Below are 24,526 nucleotides of genomic sequence, written 5' to 3' on the forward strand. Positions count from 1 at the left end.
CTTTCCACATCCATTCTGTCTAGGCCTTTCAACATTCAAAAGATTTCAATGAGATTCCCCCCTCATCCTTCTGAATTCCAGTGAGTACAGACCCAGAGCCATCAAACATTCCTCATATGATAATCCTTTCATTCCTGGAATCATCCTTATGAACCTCCTCTTGACCCTCTCCAATGCCAGCACATCTTTTCTAAGATGAGCGGCCCAAAACTATTCACAATACTCAAGGTGAAGTCTCACGAGTGCCTTATAAAGCCTCAGAATCACATCCTTGCTCTTGAATTCTAGACCAGTTGAAATGAATGCTAACGTGGCATTTGCCTTCCTCATCACTGACTCAACCTGCAAGTTAACCTTCAGGGTGTTCTGCACAAGGACTCTCAAGTCTCTCTGCATCTCAGATTCCTGGATTTTGTCCCCATTTAGAAAATAGTCCGCACTTTTATTTCTACCACCAAAGTGCATGACCATGCATTTTTCCCTGACCCACTGAGTTCCTTCAATGCCTTTCGTATGAATGTAAAGAAATCAGATCTCACAATATTGACAGCAAGTTACACAAATGTTATTTCACATACTGAAGTCCTTACCTTTGTACTACCCATTGCCTTATCTCAACTTTTCTGTCCTCTCTGACCCTCTCTCTCCCAGTTCTGTTGAAGGGTCTTTGACTTGAAATACTAATTAGTTCTCGTTCCACGGATGTTGCATGAATTCCTGTGTTTTTTCAGCAATTCGTTTTTCCATTTCAGATTTCCAGCATCAGCAGATTTTTAGATAAGAATGGAACCAGGCAAATGTGGTTAAGCTAACTGGAGACTGAGGAGAAGCAAGAGAAGTTGATCTTGTAGTCAACCATATTGCAGTTGAGAGGGAATAGGATAGTTTTCCAAACTCGTGAGATAACGTGACATTGATCAGAGTCATTTACACGCCACAGTCAGCTCCAAAATTGGACTTCTAAATCTTCATTGACAAACAACATCACTGCCCACTCCTTAAACCTCTGTTGTAAGGCTGGTTCTTTTGATGAGGAGTAATGGTATGAAAGCTGATTGGCATATAGGAGGGAGATTGAAAATCTAGTGAATGGTGTCTCAACAACACCTCTCACTCAATGTCAGCAAAACCACAGAACTGATTATTGACTATAGAATGAAGAAACTGGAGTTCCAGTCCTTATTAGGAAATCAGAAATAGAGAGCGTCATTAACTTTATGTTCCTTGATGTTATCATATCAGAGGATCAGTCCTGGGACAGTAACTATCATAACAAAGAAGGCACCACAGTGCCTCTACTTTCTTAGACGTTTGTGTGTATTTGGCATGTCATCTAAAACTTTGACAATTTTTAATTAATGCACAGTGGGCAGCATCCCGACTGGATTCATCCCAGCCTGGATTGGAAACACCTATGCCCAAGAATAGAAAAGTCTACAAAACATGCTGGTTACAGCCCAATCCATCACAAGGAAATCCCTCCCAACCATTACGCACATCTACAAGGAGCACTGCCACAAGAAGGCAACATCCAGCATCAAGGACCACATCATCCAGGATGTGCTCTCTTCTCACTATTACCATTGGGCAGGAGGTACAGGGGTCTTTGGTCCCACACCACCAGGTTCAGGAACAGTTGTTACCCTACAACCATCAGGCTCCTGAACCAGCATGGATAACTTTACTCACCTCAACTCTGAACTGATTTCACAACCTCTGGACCTACTTTCAAGGTCTGTACAACTTATGTCCTCAGTATTATTTACGCATTTATATTTTCATTTGCACAGTTAGTCTTTTTTGCTGACTGGTTGTCTGTCAGTCTTCGTTTATGTATAATTTCATTAATTCTATTGTATATTTTCCTGTGAATACCTGCAAGATAATGAATCTCAAGAAGGCATATGGTGATATATATAATTTGCTAATAAATTTACTTTGAACTGTAATCCGCTTAAACAACATTCAAAATGCTGGGGCCTTCACAGCGACAGCAGTGCTGCACCTGCAGCTTAGATTCCAAAACTTCACCTTGTAAGTTATTAGCTTTATATGGTGCAGGTAAACTGAAAAAGAAATCAAAACTTTCATTGAAATGTGTTGTTTGCATCAATGACCAACACAGTCTGAGGATGTTCTGGGGGCAGCCTGCAAATGTTGCTCTGCGTCTGGCACCACCATAGCAAGCCCACAACTTACTAACCCGTATATTTTTGAATGTAGGAGGGACAGGAACACCAGAGGAAACCTACATGGTCATGAAGAGAACATGCAAACTCCTTGCAGCTTCGGTGGGGATTGAACCCTGCTTGCTGGCGCTGTAATACATTATTCTAACTGCTATGCAACCCATGTATCCCCCTACTGTGCTGCCCCTTGCATCCATCTTTTCAATAATGTTATCATTGTGTCTGTTCCCAGATAAGTCCGTGTGCTTTACATCCCGACCTCAGAGTTCCTCCAGCATTTTGTATGTTGCTCAAGATTTCTAGCATCCGCAGCCTTCCCTTTGTCTACTTTCGAGCCTCTGTTTTCTGAGTATTTCCTTTGTGGTGCTGCAGCCACACATACTACTTCTGCAGGACTTGTGCAACAAATGGATGCCAGTTCAGTTGTCTATTTCCGCCTGAATATCTCCAATTTCCAACTAACTCCTGCTCCTGGATATTATAAATACAAACCGAGTTCTGCAGCTTTGCTCCCACCTGGTGGTTACTTCAGACATGTGCATCTTTCAAACTACAACCCTATCAATATAATTGTTGTGCTGTTTCAACAGCTATAGAAGACCAAGGTTATTGTGTACGTTAAAAATCAGGAACAGATCGGAAAAGTCCATGGATGTCAGCTTCTCACGCCTGTCTAAGTACCAGTGTAACATTCTCAGCTGACTATCCAGTATAAGACTGAAGTAGAACCAGACTACTGGAAGTGCAGTCTCTCAGATAAAACAATAAATTCAATCCCTGTCTACTCCCACCGGTGAACATTACAGATCCCTTGAACTTGGACCAAAAATCTCAATCGTGTGTCTTGGCCTGCATCTGAGTCCCAATCAACTAAAATTGATATTGTACAGGAAGTGCTGGAAACACTCAGCAGGTCAAAAGGTATCTGTAGGAAATGAAGCAGATTTAAAATCTTCAGTCACTGACTGTTCCTTCATCAAACAGTGAAAGAAAGTAAACTGAGGAAGTTTTAAGTTGCAGAAGGATGTGGGATGGATATTGTAGGATAATAGGAATATATCTGATGGAAATTTTAACTCTCAAATTTCTACAGATGTACCATAGAGAGCATTCTAATGGGCTGTATCACCATGTGGTATGAGGGGGCTACTGCACAGGATCGAAATAAGCTGCAGAGAGTTGTAAATTCGGTTTGTTTCATCGTGGGTGCTAGCCTCCGTACTATTCAGGACATCTTCAAGGAGCAATGCCTCAAAAAGGTGCCATCCATCATTACGGACCCCTTCACCCAGAACATGCCCTGAATCATTGCTGCCTTAAGGAAGGAGGTGCAGGAGACTCAAGGCACACGCGCAATGATTCAGGAACAGCTTCTTCCCCTTTGCCATCTGAATGGATATTGAACCTTTGAACACGATTTCACTGTTTTTATCTTTATTTTTGCACTACTTATTTAATTTAGCAATTTTATATAACTGTAATCCACAGTTTTTTTTTGTCTATTATCATGTATTGCATTGTACCATTGCCACAAAGACGACAAATTTCAAGACATATGCTGGTGATATTAAACCTGGTTCTGATTCTGAATGAAGCTTGGCTTGCCTTAGGGACTAGCTATTGATGAAATCATCCTGTGATAGATTAAGCAGGGTATTTAGAGAGATGAACAATGAACATAAAAACTATGCAAAAGAGGACAATTAGAGCGAGTGGAAAAAAAACAAACACAAACAAAGAAATGTAAGAGTAGAAGCTCTTACACTGTTCTTTCACTGTTTGATGAAGGAACAGTCAGTGACTGAAGGAAATAACCAGCAGATCAGGCTGTACTAGTGCAGAGAGAAAAACTGAGTCAATATTAGATATAGACAACCCATAGCATAACTGGCCTGTTCCAACAAAAGCATAAAAAATGCATTATGTGAAGTTGTAGAACTTAGCATTGAATCTGAAAGGCTTCAATGTGCCCAGGCAGGAGATGATGAACTGTTCCCCAATCTTGTGATAGGCCTCTTCATAACAGTGCATGAATCCTGAGATAGACAGGTCAGGTGTAAAAAATTAGTTTCTATCACAAATAAGTCACTGAACTTGATTATCTGATCACTAATGCCTTTCCATTTGGGGGCTTGTGTCCACAAAGTGATGTCTGTGCTTATCAGAGATCAATAATGCAGTCACATTTGGTTCTGATATTTATTAAAAACTTGGGTATGAATATGTGGGTAAATTTTCCAAATTTAGGAAAGATCCAACCTCTGGAAGCACAGAGTCCATGAAGGCTAAAAACAAAGTTCACAGTAAATTTATTATCAAAGTATATATACAACCCTGAGATACATTTTCTTGCAGGCGTACTCAATAAATCCGTAATAGAATTATAACTATAATAGAATCAATGAAAGACCACTCCAATTTGGGTGTTCAACCAGTATGTAAAAAACACTAACTGTGCAAATGAGATGAGAAGTTGTGGTTGCATTATGGTCTGGTATGAGAACACCAATGTCTTTAAGCAGAAAATCCTACAAAAGTTAGTGGATTCAGCCCAGTACATCGCGGGTAAAGCCCTCCCAACCACTGAGCACATCTACATGAAATGTTGTTGTAGAAAAGCAGCATCCATCATCAAAAATCCTCACCACCCAGGCCATACCTTTTCTCACTGCTGCCATCAAGTAGAAGGTACAAGTGCCTCACAAATCACATCACCAGGTTCAGGAACAGTTACCCCCCCTCAATTATCAGGCTCTTGAAAAGAGGATTACTACACTTCTTCTATTTCTGGTATTCCCACAGCTAATGATCTCACCTTAAGGACTCTTTATCTTATTATTTCATGCTCATTATTTATTGCAATTTATTTATATTTGCATTTGCACATTTTGTTGTTCATTGATCCGGTTTACAGTTATTGTTCTATAGATTTGCTAAGTATGACTGCAGGAAATTAAACCACAGGGTTGTATGATGTGACATATATGCACACGGTTAACAGGTTTTTTACTTTTACTTTTATTACTTCCACTTGAAAGTGAGTCCATTGTTTGTAGGAACATTTCAATGATGGGACAAGTGAAGTTGAATGAAGTTATCCACTTTGGTTCAAGAGCCAGATGGTTGAGAGGTAATAACTGTTCCTGAACCTGGTGGTGTCAATCCTGAGGCTCCTGTACCTTCTTCCTGATGGTAACCGTGAGAAGACCACATGTCTTGCGTGTTGGTGAGTCCCTGATAATGGACGCTGCTTTCCTGCAACAGCACTTCATATAGATGTGCTCTGGTGAAGAGGTCTTTACTCATGATGCATTGGGCCATATCCACTACTTATAGTAGGATTTTTCATTCAAGGCCAATGGTGTCTCCACACAAAGCTCTGATGCAACCAGTCAATATACACTCCACTACACTTCTATAGGAGTTTGTCAAAGTTTCAGACGTCACGCTGAATCTCTGCGAACTCCTAAGGAAGTAGAGGCACTGCTGTGCTTTCTTCATAATTACATTTACGTGCTGGGCCCAGGGAAAGTCCTCCAAAATAATAACACCAAGGATTTTAAAGTTGCTGACCCTCTCTATCTCTGATCCTCCGATGGGGACTGCCACATAGACCTTTGCTGACATTGAGTGAGAGGTTGTTATAGTGGCACCATTCAGCCAGATTTTCAATCTCCCTCCGAAATGCTGTTTTGTCTTCACCTTTGGTTCAATCCACAACAGTGGTGTCATCAGCAAACTAGAATATGGTATTGGAGCTGTGCTCAGCCACACAGTCTTAAGTGTAAAGCGAGTAGAGCAGGGGGCTAAGCACACAGCCCTGTGGTGCACCTGTGCTGACGGGCAACATGGAGGAGATGTTGTTGCCAATCTGAACTGACTGGGTCTGCAAGTGAAGAAATCGAAGGTCCAATTGCCCAAAGAGGTACTGAAGCCAAGATCTTGAAGCTTATTGATTAGTTTTGAGGGATGATAGTATTGAATGCAGAGCTGTAGTTGATAAAGGGCATCCTGATGTATGTATGTATCTTTGCTGCCTAGATGTTCCAGGGTTCAGTGAAGAGCCTGTGAGTTGGCATCTACTGTTGACCTGGTGCACTGAAAAACAAATTGGAGTGAATCCAAATCGCTTCTCAGGCAGGAGTGGATATGTTTCATCACCAACCTCTCAAAGCACTTATCATTGTGGATGTAAGTGCTGATGGACGATAGTCATTGAGCCAGGTTACCACGGTCTTCTTAGCACGCTTGAAGCAGGTGGGAACGTCAGACTGCCAAACCGAGAGGTAGGCATCTCAGTGAAGACTCCAGCCAGTTGATTAGCACAGTTTTTAGTACTTGGCCAGATATCCCACCTGGGCTGGATGTATTTTGTGGGTTCACCCTTCTGAAGGCCCACTCACATGTCAGCCTCAGAGACTGAAATCACAGGATCATTGTGGGTGGTGGGTGTTCGTGATGTTTCTTCCATGTCTTGATGGTCAAAGTGACATCAAAGACATTGGGCTCAACTGGAAACAAAGCCCTGGTGTTGCCAAAGGTGCTTGATTTAACTTTATAAGAAGTAATAGTATACAAGCCTTGCCGCAACTGTCGAGTATCCTTCATTGATTCATGTTTAGCCCAGAGCTGTCACTTTGCCCATGAGATGGCTTTCTAGAGATCGTACCTGGACCTCTTGTAATTTTCTTGGTCACCAGACTTGAATGCCTCTGATCTAGCCCTCAGCAGATTGCAGCTCTTATGGTCATTCTGGGCTTCTCATTGCAGAAGATTGAATGATTTTGTGGAGACACTCTCATCTACAACTATATTAATAAAAGCCTGTGACAAACATGGTGTATTCATTCAGATCCACTGATGAGTCCTTAAACACAGCCCAGTCCACTGACTCAAAATAATCCTGTAGCGACTCCTCTACCTCCCATGACTGTCTCTTTGTTGTCCTAACCTCTGGAGCTTTACTCTATCATGTGCTTGTATGCGGGTAGGAGGACAGCCAATTGATCCGATTTTACTGAAATGTGGTCTGGGCATGGAATGGTAGACATTCCTTATTTTAGTGTAATAGTGGTCTCATGTGTTGGGACCTCTGGTGCTACAGGTTATATGCTGATGGTAATTAGGCAGGGATTTCTTCAAACAAGCTTAGTTGAAGACCCTGACAATGATTTGAAGTACATCAGCATGAACTGTTTCTTGTTTGAAGGTGGCATCATACAGTATTTCAAGTGCTTGGTTATAGTTGGCTATAGTTATATTATGTAAACTGCAATCAGGATGATGTACCCCCTAGGTAAATAGAATGCACTGCATTTGACCATTTGGTGTTCAAGTTCAGAAGATCATGAGTTTGACAAAACCACCACGTTGGAGCACCACTGAGAGTTTATCATAAAAACACACCCCTCCACCTTTTGCCTTTTCCAAATCAACAGTTCTATCCATTCTGTAAACTGAGAAAACTTACGGTCTGATCACTGGATCTGGCGTGCAGGGAGAAAGCCAAATCTTGCTCAGACATGAAATACAACAATCTTCCATTTCCCCCTGATACAGCAATCTTGCCCTCAGGTCTCAATTTGCTCTCCAGCGACAGCACATTTGCCAATGAGATGTTGGCTAGAGGGGGCCTCATCCTTTGACATTTCAGTCTGGCTTGGAGTTCACCCCCCCCCCCTTCCCCCTGGCTTCTAGCCATGGCAATGAACTTTCGTTCACATAAAGGTGCACCAAGTCCTTCAGATGATCATGAAATCTGTAGATCATTAAGTTGATTTAACAGTACATTGCTTGGAGGGAAATTACATGTGGCAGATTACACTGAGAGTAATTCATAAGGAGTTTGTTTAAAAGTATTGTATGTAGCCCTCAGAACATCACTGAGTTTCACCAGCTCCCATCTTGATACATAAATATCTAAAAAGTATATAACAGTATCCCATTTGAGCTGGTAGACAGAAAAGAAATAGATTAACGATGAAATGATTTAGCTTCTTTCTGTCTCCTCCTTTAGAATGGTTTCCTTAGAGATGTTGGATTGCACAGCACGGTTAGAGCAGTGGTGATGCCAGGCAGAAAATGGAATGCTTCTCTTGCAGGATGTGGGAAGGCAGGGAGACCTCCAGTGTCCTTGATATACCTTCAAGCTGATCGTCCAGCAGCTTATTTCAGACCATGTTAAAGAATTAGAGCTGGAGCTGGATGAACTTCAGATCATTTGGAAGGCTGAAGGGTTGATTGACAGGAAATATAGGGTGGTAGTTAAACACAAGGTGCAGGACGCAGATAACTCGATAACCATCAGGAGCATGAAAGGGGATAGGCTGCTAGTGAAGAGTACCCCTATGGCTGTTCCCGTTAATATACCACTTCAGATACTGTTGGTGGGAGAGAGCATGACCTATCAGAAGAAAGCCACAGTGGTGGTCAGGTCTCAGACACTGAGTCCAGCTGTGTAGCTCAGAATGGGAGAGGAGAGAAGAGGTGAACAGTAGTGATAGCAGAGTCATTGGTTAGGGGAACAGACAGGAGGTTCAATGGACAAGAACTAAATTCACGGGTGGTATGCTGCCTCCTGGGTGCTAGGGTCAGGGACATCTTGAATCAAGTCCACAGCATTCCTAAGTGGGAGGGTGAGCAGCCAGAGGTCATGGTCTATATCAGTACCAATGACATGGGTAGGAAGGGTGACGAGGTCCAGCAAGGAGATTTCATGGAGTTTGGTGCTAAGTTAAAGAACAAGACCTCCAGGGCTGTCATCTTATGATTGCTACCCGTGCCACATGCTAGTGAGACCAGAAATAGGGAGATCATGTACTTCAACATGTGGCTAAGGAGTTGGTGTGGGAGTGGGGGTGGGGGGGCTTCAGGTTTCCAGATTATTGGGCTCTCTTCCGGGAAAGGTGAGACCTATACAGACAGAGCAGTTTTCACCTGAACTGGAGGGGGAGCTAATATTCTTGCGTAAAGATGTGTTAGTGCTGCATGGTCGGGGAGGGGAACGTTGGGGTTTCACCTAGAGCTTCAGGAGGGTGGAAACCAGAGTGCCAGAGCAGATGGAGGAGTGGTTGTGGGGAACTTTGATGTTAAGCCTACATACAAAGTCAGGAATCAAAATGCTGAGCGTGGTGGGACGAATGTTCTGAGTTGTGTATTCAAATCAAGGCGTATTGTAGGAAAGGCAAATAAGCTCAGGGCATAAATCAAGACATGGAATTATGATATTGAGCCATTAGTGATATGGTTGCAGGAGGGGCAGGTTCTGTTGTTTTAGATGCGATAGAGTGGGAGGGATTAAAGTGGGAGGGGTGGCATACTGGTCAGGGGAAATGTCACAGCTGTGCTCAGACAGGACGAACTGGAGAGCTCCTACACCCACACCTCCTCCCTCACTACCATTCAGGGTCCTTTCACGTGACGCGACACTTCACCTGTAAGTCTGTCGGGGTCATATACTGTGCTCGGTGCTCTCGGTGTGGTCTCCTGTATCTCCTATTAGTGAAGGAGACAAGGGAGGTGACAGAAGTCTGTGTAGGGGAACACTTTGCATTTAGTGATCATAATACCATTAATTATGGAGAAAGGTAGGTCTTGTCCTCTGGTTGAGATTCTAAATTGGAGAAAGGCCAGTTTAGTTGGTATCTGAAAGGCTCTGGCAAGTGTAGACTGAGAAGGTTGTTTTCTGACAAAGGTGTTATTGGTCAGTATGAGGCCATCAAAAGTGAAATTTTGAGAGCATGAGTGTATGTTCGGTATAAAGGCAAGGATGACAGGTTTTGGAAACCTTGCTTTTTGAGGGATTAGGAGGCTCTGCTTAAGAAAAAGAAGGAGGTATATAGCAGGTATAGGCAGGAAGGAGCAAATGAGGTACTTGAGTATAAGAAATACAAGAGAACACTTAAGAAGGAAATAAGTAGGGCTAAAAGAAGGCATGAGGTTATACTAGCAGGCAAGCTGAAGGAGAATCCCAAGGGCTTATACAATATATTAAGAGCAAAATGATAACGAGGGACAGGATTGGTCTCTGGCAGATCAGAATGGCCATCCATGCATGGAGCCAAAAGAGATGGGAGAGATCTTAAATGGATTTTTCGCTCTTGTATTTACATGGGAGATGGACACAGAGTCTATAGAATTGAGGCAAAACAGAAGTGAGATCATGAACTGCATGCATATTACAGAGGAGGAGGCGTCTGCTGCCTGAGGCAAATAAGGTATACTTTGGGCCCTGTGGGAGGCTAGTGCAGAAATTGCAGGGGCCCTGGCTGAGCTGTTTAAAATGTCCTTAGCCAGTGAAGTGTGAAGCATTGGAGGATAGCTAATGTACCATTGTTTAAGAAAGGCTTTAAGAATAAGAAATTATAGGTCAATGAGCCTGACATCAATTGTGGGTAAGTTATTGGAGGATATTCTAAGGGACTGGATAGACAAGTATTTCACTAAACAGGGACTGATTAGGGATAGTCAACATGACTTTGTGCATGGTAGGTCATGTCTAACCAATCTTATAAAGTTTTGTGAGGAAGTTACTCTGAAAGTTGATGAAGACAAGGTAATGGATGTTGTCTACATGGACTTTTATGAACATAGAATTCTCCAACTTCCAGTAATTCCCTCCCCCTCCCTTCACTCTGTCACTCTGCCCCCTCCCCCAGCTGCCTACCACTTCCCTCTTGGTTCTGCCTCCTTCTACTACCCATTGTGTTTTCCCCTATTCTTTCTTCACCTTTCCTGCCTATCACCTCCCTGCCTCCCCTCCCCTACCCCTTTATCTTTCCCCTTACTGGTTTTTCACCTGGAACCTACCAGCCTTCTCCTTCCCACCATCCCCCCACCTTCTTTATAAGGCCTCTGCCCCTTCCCCCTACAGTCCTGACGAAGGGTTCTAGCCCAAAACGTCGACCGATCTTTTCCACTGATGCTGCCCTACCTGCTGAGTTCCTCCAGTGTGTTGTGAGTGCTACATGGACTTTAGCAAGGCCTTTGACAAGGTCCCACTTGGGAAGTAGGTCAAGAAGGTTCAGTCACTTGGCTTTCAAAATGAGGTAGTAAGTTAGATTAGAAAAGATTTGCTTCGTGGGAGAAGCCAGAGATTGTTGCCTTTCTGACTGGAGTAGTGAGTAGGGGAATGGTGCTGTATCTATTGGTGTTTATCAATTGTATCAATGATCTCGATGATAATGTAGTAAACTGATTCAGAAAATTTGCAGAAGACACCAACATTGGGGATGTAGTGGACAGCGAGGAAGACTATCACAGACTGCAGTGGGATCTGGGCCAGCTGGAAAAATGATCTGAAAAAATGGCAGGCAGAATTTAATGCAGACAAGAGTGAGGTGTTGTACTTTGTGAAGACAAAGTTCGGACATGTACAGAGAGCGGTACAGCACTGAGGTGTGTGGTAGAACAAATGGATCTGGGAATAAAGATCCATAATTTATTGAAAGTGGCATCACATATGTATAGGGTCATAAAGAAAACCTTTGTCACATTGGCCTTCATAAATCTAAGTATTGACTACAGGAGTTGTGATGTTATGTCGAAGTTGTACAGTACTGCACGAAAGTCTTTGGCTCACATATGTAGCTAAGGTGCCTCAGACTTTTGCATAGTACTATGTATTACACTATACTGCTGCAAAAAAATGACATATGTGAGTAATGTATAAGACATTGGTGAGGCCTAGTTTAGAGTATTGTGTGCAGTTTTGGTCACTTACCTACAGGAAAGATGTACAGTAAATAAGATTGAAAGAATGCAGAGAAAATTTACAAGTATGTTGCCAGGACTTGAGGACCTGAGTTATAGGGAAAGGTTGAATAGGATAGGATTTTATTTCCTAGAGCATAGGAGAATAAAGGGATATTTGACAGAGGTATACAAAGTCATGAGGGGTGTCGACAGAGTAAACGCAAGCAGACTTTTTCCACTGAGGATGGGTGGGCCTAGAGCTAGAGGTTATGGGTTAAGGGTGAAAGAGAAATGCTTAAAGGGGAGATGAGGGGGAACTTGTTCACTCTGAGGGTGAATAAGAGTGTGGAATGAATTAGCAACGGTAGTAGTGGATGCAGGTTTAATTTCAACATTTAAGAGAAAATTCTGTGCTATAGTGTTCTATGACTCTAAGGGTTAAATGGCCTCTCTAACGTTATTAATCAACTGATGATATCTATTTCTCAGTGGAATGGCATTTTCATAATTGTCCTTATTTAATTGTAAAACACTAGTTTCAGAAATGAGTTTCACACTCAGAACCTGGAAGTGATATCCCATGCTGCCCCAGATATTCCTTTATAATGGCCATTGACCAAGAGACAAGAATTTACCTCCTATCATGACATCCTAATTTAAGTAATTTATTAAATATGGAACAAAAGCTGATCTCACTGACAGTAACCACAACTAGCAGATTGTTTTAAAAATCCCATTTGATTCGTAAATGTCCTTCAAGAAAAGAATCTGCCGTCTTTATTTGTGAACCAGCATGTGATTTCAAATCCACTCTTAACTGCTACTTCATCTTGGAGGAAATTATGGATGGGAAATAAATGCTGGCATTGCTTAATGGAATTCTGTGCATAAATAAAAATGATAATTAATTAATCTTGTCTTATTACATTTTTCTAAATTTCTGAAGCCATGATCTTTGTCTCAGAGATTTTTACTTTCTCTAGAATTTCGGCACAGCTTGCTGGACCAGCAGCCGTTCCATGTCTTTGATTGCTCTTGAGAAGGTTATGGTGAACCAGCTTCTTGAACTGCTGCAATCCTTCTGGTGAAGAAACATACACAGTTCTTTTAGATATGGAGTTCTTGGACTTGTATCCAGCAACAAAGGGCTGGCAATATATTCCTAAATCAGGGTAGTGTGTAACTTGGGGACGGATCCCATGCAGTGAGTGTATGTCAGTAATTATGACTACTGTTGATACAGACACAGGCCAGTGACTGGGGGAGCTGATGGTGATATTTCCATGCAGCCTCTGCCCATTTCTTTTGTAATAGAATATAGAAGAGAACAGCACAGTATGGGTCCTTCAGCCTATGACGTTGTGCCAACCTTTAAACCTACTCCTCAATCAGCCTGACCCTTCCTACATAGCGCATAATCCTCCATTTTCTTTTTAATCTGTGTGCCTATTTAAGAGTCTCTTAGATGTCCCTAACGTATCTACCTTTACCACCACACAGTGCCTTCTAGGCTTTTACCACTCTTTGTGCGAAAATACCTACCTTGACACCTCCTCTAATCTTTCTCCCAATCACCTTAGAGAATATATTCTGACAACAGCCATTGCCACACTGGGCAAAATGTGCTGGCTTTCCGTTGTGGGTGGCAGACATGCCAACAATGTAGTGAACCAATGTTTATGGTGATGGATAGGGTGGCATTCAAATGGGCCGCTTTGTCCTGAATGGTGTGGCTTCTTGAGAACTATTGGAGGCATCATACAAGTGGATATTGTTTTATTACTCTACTGACTTGTGCTGGGATGCTGACCAATGTGATGGCATGTTAGGAGATGAGTCCAAAACACTGTCCTATTCTCGTATTACAGTATTTGTGTGACTAGCCAGTTGAGATTCACCTCAGCATACTCCCAGGATGTTGATGATGGGGGCTCACTGATGGTGGTAGCATTGCAAGTCAGGAGCAGGTGCTAGACTTTTAGATCATAGAACATAGAAATCTACAGCACATTACAGACTCTTCGGCCCATAATGTTGTGTCGACCATGTAACATACTCCAGAAACTGCCTAGAATTTCCCTACTGCGTAGCCCTCTATTTTTCGAAGTTCCATGTATCCATGTCTCTTAAAAGACCCTATTGTATCCATCTCCACCACAGCGGCTGGCAGTGCATTCCACGCACCCACCACTGCTACTTTTGTGACATGGTTTTTACTTGTCACTCACCAGTCCATGCTTCTTGCTGGAAACCCAAAACAAAATTTCATTCACTGAGAAGTCGCAAATAGGTTTGAATATTACACAATCATCAGTAATCATCTCACCCTATTGAGGAAGGTAGCTCACTGATAGTTAGGCCTGGGTCATCAACCAGATGAACTTCTGCAACAATGTCCTTGGGCTGGAAAGATTGACCTCAAACAACTACAGACACATGTGATCATATAACTCCTGCATTAGAATATTTTCCCCTTGATTTAGATTTAGATTAGATTTAGATTATGAGGACAATAGCTGCCTCTTGGCTTCAACTTCTTTCAATGTATCTGATGCCACACTAGGTGGATGTTGTCTTGCTGCCAAGAGCAGTCACTCTCACTGTACTCTTGCAGTTCAGCTCCTTGGTCCAAGGCTTTGATGTGGTCTGGAGCTGAGTGGACCTGGCAAAGCCCAAAACAGGGCAATGCTGAGCAGGTTATAGGTGAGTAGTTAGTGTCTGATCACTTTGCTGATGATTGAGAGTAGACTGACTAGGCAGTAATTAGCCACACACATAAAAGTTGCTGGTGAACGCAGCAGGCCAAGCAGCATCTATAGGAAGAGGCGCAGTCGACGTTTCAGGCCGAGACCCTTCGTCAGGACTAACTGAAGGAAGAGTGAGTACCAGTTACTCATTTTTATGCACACATTCTTTCTCTCACTCTCCTTTTTCTCCCTCTGTCCCTCTAAATATACCTCTTGCCCATCCTCTGGGTCACCCCCCCCTTGTCTTTCTCCCTAGGCCTCCTGTCCCATGATCCTCTCGTATCCCCTTTTGCCAATCACCTGTCCAGCTCTCGGCTCTATCCCTCCCCCTCCTGTCTTCTCCTATCATTTTGCATCTCCCCCTCCCCCTCCAGCTTTCAAATCCCTTACTCACTCTTCCTTCAGTTAGTTCTGACGAAGGGTCTCGGCCTGAAACGTCGACTGCGCCTCTTCCTATAGATGCTGCTTGGCCTGCTGCGTTCACCAGCAACTTTGATGTATGTTGCTTGAATTTCCAGCATCTGCAGAATTCCTGTTGTTTGCAGTAATTAGCCAGATTAGATCGAAACTGTTCTTGTTTTTCTGGGCAGTTTTACACATAGTTAGATAGATGCCACTGTAGGGTAATGTAATGGGTAGAAACATATGCATAATTCACAGCCACTAACATTGAGTTGGGGATCAGTTTAAGAAGCTATGTCTGACGTGATAGCATAATGACATGAAGGTTTCTACCAAGCTTTACGTTCTGTATTTGGTTGACAAAGTTAGTTGCTACTGTTTCCCTTAAGCTTAAAACACCCCTGCCATTTTATTTACGAAAACCTACATTGGTGACACTGATGCTCAAGCACAATTTCAGAGGTATTCAACACGTCGGCCAACACAGTCTCTTTGAAGGTGCTGGAGTTCTGGAAGCAAAATGTTGTCATTTGGTTTGTACAAGCCGAGGCCTAATTCTCGTTGCGAAAAATATCTGTGGATGACACCAGATACTACTATGTAGCTGCGTGCTCAGAAATTCCATGGCAGTGAGAGTGGAGAGTCTGCTTGAACACCCTCCCCTGCACGCTGAAGACTCGCCTGTTACCATCAGAGTCTGAGAGCGGCAAACAGTTGCTCTCCTTTCCCAGCCTGGGGGATGCTTGGCCTTCGGAGCTAATGGACCACATTCTGTCTCTCCTGGAAAATCACCATACTTGTTTTATTTGTGCAGCAAATGCCTGATCAAGTTCACACAGCCCTCACTAATACACCCATGAATGACTATAGGGAGCTTGCTAAAATGGCTGATAGTCTACACTCAGCTAGGCAGAGGTGTACACTTCCTTCTTCTTTCCCTGCCCAGTAAGCCTGGGCAGCAGAGCCTCCAACACATGCACACCCGCGGATGTGAAACAGACAACACCAGGTGAGTACTTTTACCATCATTGCTTTGGTAGGGACGCTAGGAAGTGCAACCATCTTGCAGCTGCGACAGTGCCAGTGCATTGGGACATGAGAGGTCTGATGGGACACCATGGGTTCTAGCTGGCAGGATCATCTACCGTTCATCACAAACACCCTTTCAGGGCGACGCTTTTTGTGTGACAGGTGGGTGCTTAAGTGAGTGTGCTGCCAGCAGCACCTATTGAACAAAAAGCAAAGAGCAACAAAACCGCAATGGAGGCCGTCAACGGCAGTAGGATCCAAACTTACAGGACACGATGTTCTGACATCACACATGAGACTTCACCCTGGCTAAAGTGGCTAGACCTCTGTTTGGCACAGATTTCCTGTATGACCAAGGACTGTTTGTTGGTCTTAAGAACAGCTGGCTGTGGATGTAAAGGACTTTGGGTTATTGCCCTGCTCCCCCAGTAAGTTCCCCACAGCAACTCTGGCAAGTATATGCACCACTGCTTGTGACTTCACTCGACTGCTGGGCAAGTTCCCAAACCTCACCAAGCCCTCATTCTCAACTAGAGTCACGAAACATGGGGGTGAATACAATATTTCCACAACTGACCCACCTGTCCATGCCCACGTGCGTAGACTGAACCCAGAATAGCTGACCACTGCGAATGCTGAGTTTTCCCACACGGAAAGGCTTGGTATTGTATGCAGGTCAAATAGCCCCTGGTCTTCGCCTTCCACATGGTCTTGAAGCCCAATAGTGATTGCCACCCATGTGGCCATTATCAACATCTTAATAAGGTCACCACCCATGATTGTTATCCAATCCCACACATTCAAGTCTTTTCAGCACGTTTCGCCAGAATGTTAAATTTTTCTAAAGTTGACTTAGTTAGGAGCTACCATCAGGTGCCTGCGTGCTCGGAGGACATTCCCAAAACAGCTGTGATAACCCTGTTTGGCCTCTTTGAGTTTCTGTGCATGCCGTTTAGACTGAAAAATGCAATACAGACTGATGGACTCTGTATTAAAAGACTTAGATTTCATTTTTGTTTACCTGGATGACATACTTGTTGCAAGTGCATCCTAATCTGAACGTGTATCACATCTCCGCACATCTTCTGAGTGCTTAAGCCAATAGGGATTGATTATTAATCCTGCTAAATTCCAGTTTGGATATCAACCATTGACTTTCTCTGTCATTGCAACTCTGCAGAATGTACACAACCCCTCCCATCAAAAGTTGCCGTTTTATGGATTTCCCAGCACTATACTAAAACTACAAGAGTTTTTAGGTATGGTGAATTTTTATCACCATTTCATTCCGCAAGTTGCTGAACTTATGCTCTCCTTGTATAGTGCCCTTAAATACAGTACCCCTAATTGCGTGCTTGACTGGTCAGCGGACATGACCAGAGTGTTTGATGACACTAAACGAGCTCTTTCCAATGCGACCCTACTGGCACACCCACTCCCCAACGCACCCATACCCATTATTACTGACACTTCAGACTATGCTGCGGGTGCTGTGCGTGAACAGTTGGTCAGAGGAGTGAGGGTTGAGTGCTAGCAGGCGAAAATGACTTGGCATGTTTGGGCACTATTGGCACCTTTTGAGATCCCTGAGCAATGGTTTGACCATATTAATGTGGACCTGGTTAGTCTTCTTCCCCCTCCCCCCTTGTGGTTTCACACACCTCCTTACCATGGGGGATGATACAACCAGGTGGCTAGATGTTGTCCCTCCAGCATTAATGACGGCCACAGACGTGGCTTGAGTGTTCAACAGCACCCGCTGATTGCTCGGATTGGCACCCTATCTGATATTTCCTCTGACTTCAGTCCCCAATTCACATCAGACCGCTGATCTGCGATGGCTCGGAACCTAGGCTTTAGGCTACATCACACCATGGCGTATCACCCAAAGTCCAGTGGCCTATGTGAGCAGTTTCATTGCTCCTTAAAGGCTACTCTGAGGGCTTCCCTGATGGATGAGTATCAGCATTTTCATCTCCCGAGGGTCCTGCTGTGGCTCTGAATAACACCAGAAGAGGACCTGCAGACATCTATGGCTGAGTTGATATATGGGCAGCCATTACCAGTGCCAGGTGATTTTAATCCTGATGCTGCAACTGCCTGATTGGCCTCTCAGCAGCATTCCACCTTCCTCAGTAAACTCAATTCCTTTGCACCTATTCCTATCTCCCATCATGATGTACAGTACTCTCGGGTTCCTGTTGACCTACATTCCACCTTGTTCATTCTTGTCCACCATGATACACACCAGCATCCCCTTAGGCTCCCTTACAATGGTCCATTCAGCATTTTGGAATGGAGCGAAAAGTCTTTTTTATAGATTGGAGGGGTAAACTTGAGTGCATTTCAGTAGATTGCCTTAAACCAGCCAACTAAGATTTGGAGTATTCTGCGACCATTCCCCTGGCATCAAGGCATGACAATGAGTGTGTCAACAAACCTCTGAGCGAGCCAGAGGCAACTGCTTTTACTCATCCATGGAACACAGGAAACCAGCTGAGTGGATCTTCTGAGCCCCAGGCAGGATCACAGTGACAATTTTGGTGAATTCTGGGCTGGCCTGTGTCAGGTAATGTAATGGGTGGAAACATATGCATAATTTATAACCACCGACATTGAGTTGGAGTTCACTTTAAGAGGATGGTCTGATGTGATGACATAATGACATGAAGGGTTCTACCAAGCTCTCTGTGTTTGGTTGACAATAAAGTGAGTTGCTATGGTTTCCCTTAAACTTAAAATACCTCTGCCATTTTATCACCTACACCACCATTACAACTGCTATTCTAGAGACACAGTTTGTTCTGAAACTTCTACTAGGACGTTGTCTTGTCCCACCAAGTGATCTCAGCCATTCCTAGATCTTGTAATGTGAAATGAAATTGGCTGTAGACCAGCTTCAGTGTCAGTGGAATCTCAGGGGACCCCCAAGATGGATCCTCAACTCTGCACTTCTGGCTGAACATGCTTATGAAAGCTTATGCATTTTCCTTAGTTAAACTACTGGCTCTGCCTAGGACCACTTAATTCTACTATGGATCAGCATTGGAAACTAATGAAAGTTGAGTCGGTTGTAAGAAACATTAGCATTCATTTTGAGAAGACTAGGATATAAAAACAAGGATGTAATACTGAAGCTCTATAAGGCAATGGTCAGACCACATCTGGAGTATTGTGAGCAGTTTAGAGGCCCATATGTAAGAAAGGATGTGTTGGCATTGGAGAGGATCCAGAGGAGATCTGCGAGATCATCCCAGGAATGAAAGGGTTAATGTATTAAGAGCATTTGATGGCTCTGGGCCTTCACTCACTGGAATTTAGAAGAATTAGTGGGGATCTCATTGATGAGTATCAAATATTGAAAGGCCCAGACAGAGTGGACGTGGAAAGAGTGTTTCCAATGGTGGGAGAGTCTAGGACCAGAGAGTACAGCCTCAGAACAGAAGGACATCTATTAAAACAGATGAGGAGAAATTTCTTAAGAGTTTGGTGAATTTTGGAATTCATTGCTACAGGTAACTGTGAATTTTCTATCTCAGAGGATTGTGAAGGCTAGCTATATGAGGTATTTAAAGAGAAAACAGGTATTTTATTTTCAAAGGTGAGGAAATTGAAGGTTTATGGGGAACTGACATAGAAGAGGTCTGGAGCTAATCAACCAGGATCATGTTAAATGCAGGCCAGGCTAGAGGGGCTGAGTGGCCTAATAATTATTTCATTGGTAACTGTGGAAGATTTTTTTGGGGCTCCTTGACAGTGTGCTGCACACCTTGAGCGTGCAATGCAACACTTAGATTAGATTAGATTATGAGGACATGCAGTCCTCTTTTATTGTCATTTAGGAATGCATGCATTAAGAAATGATACAATGCTTTTCCAGAATGATATCATGGAAACACATGACAAGCTAACTTAAAAACTAACAAAACCACATAATTATAACATATAGTTACAACAGTGCATAGCAATACCATAATTTGATAAGAACAGACCATGGCACGGTAAAAGTCTCAAAGTCTCTCGAAAGACCCATCATCTCACGCAGACGGTGAACCTCCAGCACCGCTAACTTGCCGATGCAGCATACTGGAAGCATCCGACCACAGTCCGACTCCGAGTCCGTCCGAAAACTCCGAGCCTCCAACCAGCTCTGCAACACCGAGCACCGAGCACCATCTCTGCTGAGCGTTCCGACCCAGGCCCTGGCAATAGGCAAAGCCGAGGATTTGGGGCCTTCCCCTTCGGAGATTCTCGATCGCGCAGTAGCAACGGCAGCGAAGCGGGCATTTCAGAAGTTTCTCCAGGTGTTCCTCCGTGCTTCTGACGGCTGTCTCCATCAAATCAGGATTGTGCACAGCCCCCTAGTTACACATACGATATTCATTCAGAACAGCCGCGCGCGCTACATCACGCTGCCATCTTCTCCTCCCTTTATACTTGGGTTAGGCTTCCATTTGGCACAATCACTAACTTTGTGTTTTTGTGTTTACAATTATTAATGGTCAAAAACCTATACCATCATCAAAGAGTATGCTGGATCAGGAATATCTTCCAAGTTTTCTAATGTGAAGTTCAATACACCAGGTATAGAATATACAAAACCAGTGCTCAGCCTGAAACAGAAAGACAACAAGGGCCAAAACAAGTTCATTAGAAGTACAAGGAAAGTGATTATAACATGTAATAATTGAAAAAGTAAAATTGGGGCAAACTGATAGTCAATATGGGGATGAAACATTCAAAGAACTTTATCACTAAAATATAATAAATCTAAAACAGTGTGAAATGCTCGTTGTGGAACTCCCAGACAAGGAGTTACTCAGGTTGTTGAAAAAGAAATTGGGTTGACATGGAACAGTTCAGTATGAGAAGGAAGGAATAGAATTAAACCTTCATCAAGGCTTCAAGGAAATGACTTCGACTATTATCCTTGTTAACTATCAATTTGTGCTGGATGTAAGGAACTGGATAATCATACAGTATATTCCAAACATATGTGTAACTGGAGTGGATTATTGTTATCACAAACTGAATCTTGAAGAAAATCTACAGTGATAGAGTTTTACATCTTCATCCCAATAATCAGAATTGTCTAGGATTCCAGGTGTGCTTTCACCAAATTCCCGTTCAAATGCAGAAAGACAATCTTATTGTTTCACTCTAATATTTTGGAATAAATCTTATTCTGTTCCCTCTTCCTTATTGTTTTCCAACATTTTTCTAATAACTAATATTAGGAAGTCAGCACTTCCAAGTGTTCTTAGTAGTTGTGGTTACTTATTTTCTCTCTCCTTCCTTTACAGAAAAACATCGTAATACTTGCTTCAAATCCATGGGGACCATTCCAAAAAAATAAGGAATTTTAGAAGATCACAACAAATTTTCATATAAAAGGAGGATTTCTTTTTTAGTTTATATTTTAAATTTCTACTGTAGCTTTCCTTTATCTGTATTAATATTAAATCCTCCATCTCGTACAAACTTACTTCCTATGAATTTTACATGTTTTTGTATTTTCTCCTATGAAAATAGCATCATTTTTCTACATCGTCTCTCCTGTTTCAACTTGTAAGTACACATGCTTACTTTTGCAATTTGTTTTTACATGGATCTTATCAATCTATTGGGTTTAATATTTCTTGCAGGCGTATTCTTTTTTATAATCTCCATTTACCATTTCTTCCTTATATTTTACTTATTTGTAAAAGTCTCTTCCTCTTGCTAACATTGTAGAGAAATCATAAACTCATTTTAATTCAAATCTACTTTAAGCCTATTTAGTAAGCCACAGGCTGATCCCCTTTGACATGAAGACTTGATTTTTCAATAACAATAGGTTGAGAATTATGAATTATTTCATATTAGCAAATTAAATGAACATTCTCAGAAGCATAGCTCAGTCTTTGCACTTAATACTATCTTAGGCTTCGTATATTGAAAGGTAAGTTAAAGGTTGCCAGACTAAACTGCTTAATCCAGGTTTTACATTCAGTGGTAGAACTCCTGGTAAAAACAATATATCGAGCAAAACAACACAGCAGAGATGGAAGTAAATTCAAAATGGAACTAAACTATTTGAGCTTCCAACCTTATATCTGGCCATCATGAAAACTGTTCCCTGCCACACTAACAGTGTCTGAATTAAAAATAGAAAATGTTGAACGTGCTTAACGAGCTGGACAGTATTTATGAAGTTAAAAAAACAGTTATTAACTATGTTTCAGATTAATGATATTTCATCAGAGTTGATAAGTTGATAAAGGATTTTCAATATGAAATTTTACATGTATTTCTCTCACCATAGATATCTCCTGGCTTGCTGACTGCACTGTAAGTGCATTCAAACATGTTTTATTTTAACCTCCAGATCTGATTATCTGATTTCTTCAGACTAGCTTCTCATCTTCCACCTTTTGTAAATTTTAACTCTTCTACTTCTACTGCTCATGTCTATCTCACACCATACCTGCTCACTTCTACTCTTGATCCAAACTGGCCAATCAATAATTTGAAAATACATTTTCATATGTTGAAATCACTGCATAGACCTATCCTTCAGAATGATTAAGTGACTGGGGAAAGATCTGATGACTGGGCAAAGATCTGATGACCGGGGAAAGAAGAGCATGAATCCGACAAAGATCTTCAACCTGAAACATCAACACTGTTTTCTCTTTCCACAAATGCTGCCTGACCTGCTCAGTGTTTCGAGTAATCTCTACGCTTCATTCAGGTTTTCTGTATCTGCGGTTTTAAAAAATATTTTTTCATGAAATTATCCATTTAGGCAAGTAAATTAAAGATTCACACTATCTTAATGATGAGAGATTGCAGTGCTCGGAGTGGAATCAGAGCATGATATGCAAAAGTTTAGTTATAAATGCACCAAGGAAACAAAAATGTTCATAAAAACTTTTGTTCATTGTTAGGGTAATTGGAAAATCAGAGAGGTTATGCTTCAGTTGTATGAAGCAATGTTGAGACTGGAAGTGAGTACAGTCTACTGTACTGGCCTCCTTTTTAAAGGAAGGATCTAAACAAATGGTTCACTGGACCAATACCTGGAATATGCAGTAAGAACAGAACACACTGGGAAATACTCAGCAAGTCAGGCAGCATCGGCGGAGAAGAACAGACAGTCAACATTTCGGGCTGAGGCCCTTCATCTTGCGGGATTCCATGAACTCATCTTGGAACTGCTGTTGGGGTCCCTAATGATTGAGCCTGAGATTCTGTAGAGGTTGCAGGACCATTTTCCAGCCCATCCTATGATCAATTAAGACCCAGAATCAACAGTTCATTTCTACATTCCCCCCACCAGAGATGCTACCTGTCCTGCCGAGTTCTTCCAGCATTTTGTTTTTTTTTGCTTCAGGTTTCTGCATCTGAGTCTCTTATGTCTTGTGTCTCTATAGTTTACCCTGTCATTTTCACCTCCTCTAGCTGAGTGATATCTATACTTTATTTGCTAAAATAAAAGAATTTTATTTTCCTTTTGTAACGTTTACATAGAACACTACGTTTAAAATACCATTCAACACTCTCTCCATCAAATTTACTGAAAAAGTATTTCTGTTTTCAAAATAAAACATGTCATTAAAAGTGTCTCCGAAAATTCTGCAGTGTTTGAGGCTTATAATGGAATATAATGTCTCTATTAAATGGTAAACTTTGAGTGAAACTTTTAGATTAAAAAAAGTTGTCAGATTGAATTCTCAAATGAACTGGTATTTTTTTTTAAAATCTCGGGAGGGATCGAAACAGACTGCGAATTTTCCGGAGGCTCGGGGGAGAAAAGCAGCCTTAATGTCTAAGCTGAATCCAAGGTAACGGGACCAAGGCGGAGTTAGCAACGTTAAACGAGAGCACACTGAGGGTCCGGATTGGTGCCAATCGGAAAAAAAAATTGCCATCAGCGCCATCTACCTGGGCACACAGTGGCACAAACCCAGGCTGAGAGAAAGGGGAGCAATTCTAAAGTGGAGTTCTGGACTGGAGGAGCAGCTCAGATGGGAAAATGTCCGAGACGAGTTCTACCAGCTCTGGGTCTACTGCGGGTTCAGGCAGTCGTGTTTTACAGCTGGCGAGCAGAGGAGAATGGACAGCCCTGGAACAAGCTTTGAAAAGCATTGACAAGGGAGACCAGGACATCTCTCACACGGACGAAGTGAGCGACTTTTCTTCCCTCCCCACTTTTCACTCGTTCTAGGCATTGTTGCGGGTGCTTCGCTTACAGGCAACCAATAATTCCCCAGTGGTATTCCAGTTCAAAGTCATATTTGTGTTTCGGCGGGAGGGTGAATTTTAACAAAAAGAGCAAATCGTATTTCAGCCGCTAGAATTGGAAGGTGCATGCTCCCAAGAACAACTGACTGACAAATACCATAGATACAGGTCGTACAATGACTTCATTAGAAGCGCAGCCGGCCTGTTAAAGGAAACTAATTTGTTCTTAATGCAAGGTTG

At 42.4% G+C, this 24,526-nt stretch overlaps 1 protein-coding gene across 1 annotated transcript in view; it reads left to right on the forward strand.

Annotated features, from left to right (window-relative positions):
• Positions 1-23,886: 23,886 nt before the first annotated feature.
• trpn1 (transient receptor potential cation channel, subfamily N, member 1) overlaps positions 23,887-24,526 on the forward strand; it is a 222,881-nt gene continuing 222,241 nt past the window's right edge. The window contains exon 1 of the mRNA XM_063040655.1: positions 23,887-24,227. Within this exon, the coding sequence (XP_062896725.1) occupies positions 24,078-24,227 (150 nt within the window). The 5' untranslated portion in view covers positions 23,887-24,077. The remainder of the gene's footprint in view (positions 24,228-24,526) is intronic.

Source organism: Mobula hypostoma, chromosome 1 (genome assembly GCF_963921235.1).
Source record: "Mobula hypostoma chromosome 1, sMobHyp1.1, whole genome shotgun sequence".
Lineage (NCBI taxonomy): Eukaryota > Metazoa > Chordata > Chondrichthyes > Myliobatiformes > Myliobatidae > Mobula > Mobula hypostoma.